Source organism: Lactuca serriola, chromosome 4 (genome assembly GCF_051521515.1).
Source record: "Lactuca serriola cultivar US96UC23 chromosome 4, Lser_US96UC23_V15, whole genome shotgun sequence".
Classification (NCBI taxonomy): Eukaryota; Viridiplantae; Streptophyta; class Magnoliopsida; order Asterales; family Asteraceae; genus Lactuca; species Lactuca serriola.
In genome coordinates this window covers 105514779-105522028 of record NC_136411.1, presented here as the reverse complement: position 1 = coordinate 105522028, position 7250 = coordinate 105514779, and the positions used below count along the sequence as shown (strand labels likewise).

Here is a 7250-nt window from a genome sequence, read left to right as displayed (position 1 = left end):
TCCATTTATTATTATTTTAAAGCTTAAAGTTAAAATCAGAAAAATGTCAAAATTGAGTTTCCGGTCAGGTAGTTTACGGCCGTAAATTGAGTTTACAGTCGGATGATTACGGTCGTGTGTTTACGGTCGGGTGTTTACGGTTAATGAAGAACTATAAATTTTTGTTTATGAATATGATCTGTTTACGGTACAAGAACACAGTTTACCATCCTTGAATGTTCTTGAGTTTACGGCTGTAAACAGGGTTTACGACCGTAATCTCTTGGCAGTAAACTCCCAAAAATTTCAGAAAATGCAAACTTAGAGCAGATTTGATCCCTTTAGCATGAAAACACCAAACCCAATCTTGAACAGTGAAGAATATGAGTTTAAACGGCCGAAAACTCAATTGAATGATGCTTTGACACCGGTTTTGCTCTAATACCAATTGTAAGGTCATAAAACAGATCTTTACCAATGATCAAGCAATCAAACAATCAAAAGAAACTAGAATATGAGTAGTAGAAGAAGAAAAATCAAGCTTGCACACGTCTATTACTGAAAAATGTCTGGTACAACTCGATATACTTGGCCGTGTACTCTCTGGCATCAACAACCTAATAATAACCTACTCAACCTCTATTTATAGTGGACATGGGCCAGAAACTGGGTTTACGGCTGTAAACTCACTAACAACCTACTAAACCACAATAAAGACTCAAAAGAACTATTACAAATGAAAGCCTAGACCAAACCACTAACTGGACCCTTCAGATATTATTTTCGTAGGTGCTTCAGAATGTTCAAAGGTTTATACGAACATATAGTTGAAGATGTAACGAGGGAGTGCAGTTTCTTTCAACAATGCTACGATGCTAGAGGTACACCCGGTTTCACTCCCTTACAAAAATGCACGGTCGCACTTCTTCAGTTAGCATATGGCATTCCGCCTAATGTGTTAGACGAAAGTTTTAGGATGTCTGCTAGGATCGCACGAGACAGTCTCCACTTTTTCTGCTAAACTGTGATTCAGTTTTATGGTCCAAAATATTTACATAAGCCTACACGTAATGACATCTTGCAATTGAAAGCTCATCATGCTACTGTGCATGGGTTTCCTGGAATGGTAGGAAGCTTAGATGGTCTCCATTGGGCATGGGAAAATTGCCCTACGTCATATCAAGGGCGATTTACCCGAGGTGATCATGGTCACCCAATGGTCATACTTGAAGCAGTTGCATCACAAGATCTGTGGATTTGGCATGCTTTTTTTGGTTCTCCTGGTTTGATTAACGACATCAATGTTCTTAATCGTTCACCTATATTTAACAACATATACGATGGATCCGCACCAGATTCTTCTTTTGAAGTGCGTGGAACGCCATATAAGTATGGTTATTATCTGGTCGATGGAATCTATCTTGAGTATGCTGTGTTTGTTAAATCGTTTACGTGTCCACATGGTTCTAGATGAAAAAAATTCAAGAGAGCTCAAGAAAGAGCTAGGAAGGATGTTGAGCGTGCTTTTGGAGCTCTGAAGAAAAGATGGTTCATATTGAAAAAACCAGCAGTTCATTTAGGCGAGGAAAAACTTCAAGAAATCATGTATACATGTCTCATATTGTATAACATGATTATTGAAGACGAAGGAAGAGCGATATCTGCGTTTGACGAGGAGGAAACCATACCAGAGACACAACCAATAGAAATTGGTGGCGAAGAGTATATGAACAATAGAGCATAGATACGTTGCACTGAAACATTTCACAATCTCTGCAATGACTTGGTGGAACACATTTACGGGGTTCATGTAACGTCCGTAGATCCGGGCTAGTCAATTTAGAGATAATAGGGGTCGAAAACGAATTTTTGGAAAAATATTATTTACAATAAATAATCTTAACCAAGTTGTAGTATATGTTACAAGGTTTCTGTACATATAAAGAGCGCCGAAATCCGAGTTATAACGAAGAAGTTATGACCCGTCGAAGTTTCGCGATGAAACCGGCACGACACCGGGAAGTGTAGATAGTGAATTTATGATAGATCAACTTTTAGCCTTAGCGATCTAAACAAACGTCGTAGAAAATGTTAAGCTGAGAGTGTCCATAAAAAGAACGCTGAAATCTGACTTCGTATGAGGAAGTTATGATTTTTCTAAGATTTAGCATAGCACTGCACAACCCGAAAATTCGAATTTTAGATCGGTCGATTTTCAGCCAAAATAATCTAAACGAGAAATGAAGATATCGTTAATAGGAGTTAAACGATAAAAAGACAGTAAAAAATGGAGCTCGTATGCAAAAGTTATGGATGAAGCTTAGTCTCTACTTTTCGAGCGCAACAATTCGATACAGTTTGTAAATCCAAGATAGATTGAGAATTAGCCAACGAAGTCTAAATAAAAGTTGTAGTACTCATAAATACCAACGCTTGTGGATATAAATATCGACAAAAACGGAGATCGTATGCGAAAGTTATGGACGAAGCTTAGTCTCTACTTTTCGAGCGCGGCGAATTCGATACAGTTTTTGTAAATATGAGATAGAAGGAGAATTATCCGACGGGGTCTAAATGAAAGTTGTAGTACTCGTAAATACCAAAGTGTGGATATAAATAAAGTAGAAAACGGAGCTCGTACGCGGAAGATACGGACGAAGCTTAGAGACTACTTTACTATAAAATTCCTATAAATAAGAGGTGAACTCTTCATAATTTCTTCACACCATAAGCCTCTCTTTCTCTCTCTAACTTCTCTCTAGCCTCCCTAAACCCCTCCCAACATGAGAAGAAAGTCCCGGAGCGTCCGACGGCTCCGAGAAGAAAAGCTTTCGGCTCAGAAACGCTGCTCCAGTGAAGCCCAATTTTTAATAAAATCGGTTGTAAGTGAGCTACGCCTATACTATATTTAATATAGCTTTTATTTAATTATATTAACATTATTAGGACCTTAAAATAATTATTTGGGCTAATATTATGAGTTATATTGAGTTTTATTTAACGCTTATATAATTGTAATAATAGCTAGACTATTAATTAGTCGCAGTTAACGTTATAAACTAAACCCTAGTGGTATTGATACTAGGTTTTGTCGAGGAAAATTGTTTTGAGATAACGAAGCGTTGTTTGAGTTCGGAATCACCATCTAATCAGGTGAGTGCATGGTCCTTTTCATCTTACACATAGATATGAAGTATTTTATATAAACTACGTGCTATGTGTGCATATTATCTGTATACTTGCTATCTATGATGGATGAACGATTTTATACAAGTTTTAAATGATTTAAAATGTATACGTATTTTATATCTACAAATATGTTGGGTATAACATGGGTAGATGAATGATGATAGATAAAAGATGATATGAGTGATCATTGACAGCTATGGACTTAGTCCCTATTGAATAAACACTGGTAGCTATGGACTTAGTACCTGATAGATAAATGTTGGTAGCTATGGACTTAGTACCTAAACACCGGTAGCTATGGATTTAGTACCCGATGAATGAACTTTAGCAGCTATGGAATTAGTGCTTTACAAACGAGCATTGGCAGCTATGGACTTAGTGCCAGTCCTATAACCCTGGAAGCAAAGGACCTCGGAATAAACGAATGCAGGATAAATGACTCTTAGGATAGATCCTTAAGAGTAAAGAAGATAATGGGGATGGGTAATTGGGTTGATTGTTTGATTGTTTAAACACAATAATTATATTATTGTGGGTTGAAAACCTTATGTACTCACCAGGTTTCCCAACCTGACCTACTCAGCTTATTGATATCACAAGTGTTGATATGAAGTCATAGTACACTTAGAGATTAAGGAGATATAAATCACTAGTGATAATGAATGTAAGTTCTGTTTATGCTTATGTTTCTGTATTGACAATGACATCACAAATGTTTTAAAATGAATAAAAATACTTTTCTTCGGAAATGCTTTGATAACGTATTTATTATGTAGCACCTGGTTCCTGGTACGTAAAATTTATCTTAGTGTTTTTCATTTTTAGCCTTGGACTCGGCGAGTTGTAGGTCCGACTCGCCGAGTAGAGACGGGATCCGAAACACGTTTAAGTTGGCGACTCGGCGAGTCCCCGCTGTCTGTTGAAACCCTAAAATTCAAGGGTTTGCACCCTATTTAAACCCTCTTATCCGCCCTCAAGCTCACCCCCTTCACCCTCAGAGCTCTATACTTCGTTCAAGCCTTGTTCCTTGTGAGTTTGAAGCTTTTTGGTGTGTTTCCTTGAAGATTTGGAGAGGGAAGGAGAGTAGATCAAGAAGAAGAGGAGGAGGACAGGCATCTTTGTGTTATCTCAGTGATTTCCTTGAGGTATAACTCGATTTCCCTCTGTTTTCATGCTTATAGTCCCTTTTAGCTCCATGGAAGTCCTTCTTGAGTTTTTCCCCAAGCTTGATTGTGCCTTATGGTTTGAAATAATTTGTTAGCCTCTAGATCTAGGTGTGATTGAGCTCCAAGAGCTTAGATCTACTGCCTTTATGGAGCCATATTGCATGAAAGCCCTAGATCTACTCTTTTGCTGCATTTTGAACCCTAAAACCTTCATTGGTGATTATTTACACGTAAAGCTGGAAACTTTACGTGTTATTCATGCCCTAGAAACCCAGATCTATGTATAGCATGAGCTGGATTCAAGCAGAATCACGTGTATAGTATTTGCATGTGGCCGACTCGGCGAGTCATTCATCTAACTCGGCGAGTCGAGTCGCGAGTCCCCGAACTTTCCCCCTTTTCGTGCTTGCGGGGTGGAGTTGTGAGTCGTGGGATAGGACTCAGCGGGTCGGAAGCTAGACTCACTCGTGAAGTAACTCGGCGAGTCAATGCCATGACTCGGCGAGTTCAAGGCAATCTTCTTGTCTCAAGAACAACTCGGCGAGTTGTTCATACAACTCGACGAGTCATAGCTTAGAGTGTTCTTCGGATGAAGATGAACTCAGCGAGTTGTTCATACAACTCGGCGAGTAGGATGAAGGATTATTGGCCTTGGGTATAGAAGGAAAACTCGTTGAGTCAACGGCTAACTCGACGAGTAGAGACGGACTTATGGTCAGACTAAGGGATAGGGACTCGGCGAGTTGGCAAGCCAACTCGGCGAGTCAGGTCAACTGGCAGTTGACTTTGACTTTGACTCTTGGTTGATTAGGGGTAAATGGTCATTTTACCCTGAGGTCGGTTAGCAGTATTTGACTGAGTGTTTCGTGGGAATTATAGCCGGAGGATTTCCGGGGCAGCAGCAACAGCAGACAGTCAGTTCCCGCGCAGATCAGCAGTTACCTTGAGGTGAGTTACCTTCCAGTAGCGGTGGGTCTACGACCACAATGCCGGCCCACCAGTAGGAGTTGTATGATAGATGATTGTCTCTGTGATATTCATCTAAGGTTGCTACTACATGTGATATGTTTATGTGCTAGTATGATATGCTGCTATGTGCTAGTGAAAGTAGGGGGAGATAGTCCCCAGATTACCGGTCGATAGGGCCGAAGGGGCGGTCATGCCCAGCCATGCTAGATAGATTATGAGATATATGTGTTATGTGGTAGTAGTAGGGGGTGAAATAGTCCCCAGTGCCCGGTCGAGAGGACCGAAGGGGAGACCAGCACCCAGATATGCTAGTCAGTATCCGGTCGAGAGGACCGAAGGGGAGGCAAGCTCCCAGTTATACTGGTCAGTATTCGGTCGAGAGGACCGAAGGGGAGGCCAGCTCCCAGATATACTAGACAGTATCCGGTCGAGAGGACCGAAGGGGTAGGTCGGGCACCCAGATATGCCTGACAATATATGTATGTTTTGTGATTTTATGGTATGTGGTATGTTGGGGGAACTCACTAAGCTTCATGCTTACAATTTTCAGTTTTGGTTTCAGGTACCTCTTCTTCGAAGGGGAAGGAGCTGGCGCGGTAGCGGTACATCACACGCATGCTTTGTATTCCGCATTATGATATCACCTGGGGATTTGTACTTTGACACCTTTATGTTTTATAAAAATGTTTTCTAGACATGCAATATCTTTTGTGAAATGATATGATCGTTAAACGTTTTAGTCCTAATGTTTTGCTAAGTACATGTTTTAAAAATGAAATTTTTGGCTCGTATTTTTGGGATGTTACATATCATGTTTTACTGGGAACAAATTCCGCAACATTTTGATTAAAAGAGATACTCTGATTTTTATAAAGCATAAACAAAATCGGTCCGTGAAAATGGTGATATCACAGTTCAAAACATTAACCTTAATTTGGATCCACCGGATGACTCCGAAGACGAGTTCTCGGATAACGACTTTATGTAGTTTGCTTTAGTTATTTTATTTGTGTTTTTTAAGTTTTTAGGATTATTTTAATGTCATGTGTGTGTATGTTTTTTTTTTTGTGTAACGCAATGTAATGTTTTTTGAATTTTCAATGTAATGTTTTTTTTTTAATTTTCAAGCAATAAAAAATTATATTTTTATTAAAAAATAAGTTTTAATTAAAATAGCTAAAAAAAGAAAGAAAGAAAAGAAAAGCGTGACACCACTCCCTTGGTGTGGCAAGAAACCACACTTGTGTGATATAAAATGATGTGGCGCTTATGTGGCGGTGGAGGGAGTGTTGTTTCGGTGGCACCACTCCCTCCAGCCTTAGAACTTGATTTCTGATGCATCTGCAGGTTATTACAGGTGAATTGTCATATTTATATGTTTTTTGATAGTTTTGTGAATTTTTAGTATAGTTAAAAAAATATCGATTATGTGTTACTGTAAATAAAAATTATACCCTTTTAACATTTTTTTATATTTCAATATAAGTGTGACGATGTTAAAGTTGTGGTTAATCTGAAAGGATCGTGGTATAATATATGAGAAATCTTTGAACATTTGACGGCTACCCAACATGAATTATTTAGCAAGAACATTTTTGGTTTTTTGTTGGACGTCCCCTCATTAGAAGGAGACAACTTGTTATTCCACAAAATGTTCCTTTATCATATACGAACAGATGTAGTATTATTTCCAGATGGCATAAACCGATTGTATTTTAAAGTGGGAGATACGAAAATTGTTTATGGCCCTGAAGAGTTTTGGAATTATTTTTGGGGTGTATTGAAAAAAGATAGGAAAAAAGATGTCTGAAAAAAGCAAATTTTTAGTAAAAAATGTGTTTATTGTGGTAACGTCTCTTTCCAAACAAAACAAGTAATTCGGTGACAATATCCGATTTGAAAAGCATCATATTAAACAATAATGTGTTAGTTGCTAACGGCGATGAC

The 7250-nt window shown here is 38.7% G+C and overlaps 1 protein-coding gene across 1 annotated transcript; it reads left to right on the top strand.

Moving 5' to 3' along the window:
• The first annotated feature begins 1102 nt into the window (after positions 1-1102).
• On the top strand, positions 1103-1723 carry LOC145098688 (uncharacterized). Its single transcript, XM_079036299.1, has 2 exons — positions 1103-1348; positions 1466-1723. Exons 1-2 carry the CDS (start codon positions 1103-1105, stop codon positions 1721-1723), a joined length of 504 nt encoding a protein of 167 aa, XP_078892425.1.
• The last annotated feature ends 5527 nt before the right edge of the window (positions 1724-7250 follow it).

Excerpts from the sequence above, each read along its gene's own strand:
- LOC145098688 (XM_079036299.1), top strand. The coding sequence starts at position 1,103 with ATGGTAGGAAGCTTAGATGGTCTCCATTGGGCATGGGAAAATTGCCCT. Across the intron at positions 1,349-1,465 it reads CACCAGATTCTTCTTTTGAA|AGAGCTCAAGAAAGAGCTAG; the intron begins GTGCGTGGAACG and ends AAAAAATTCAAG.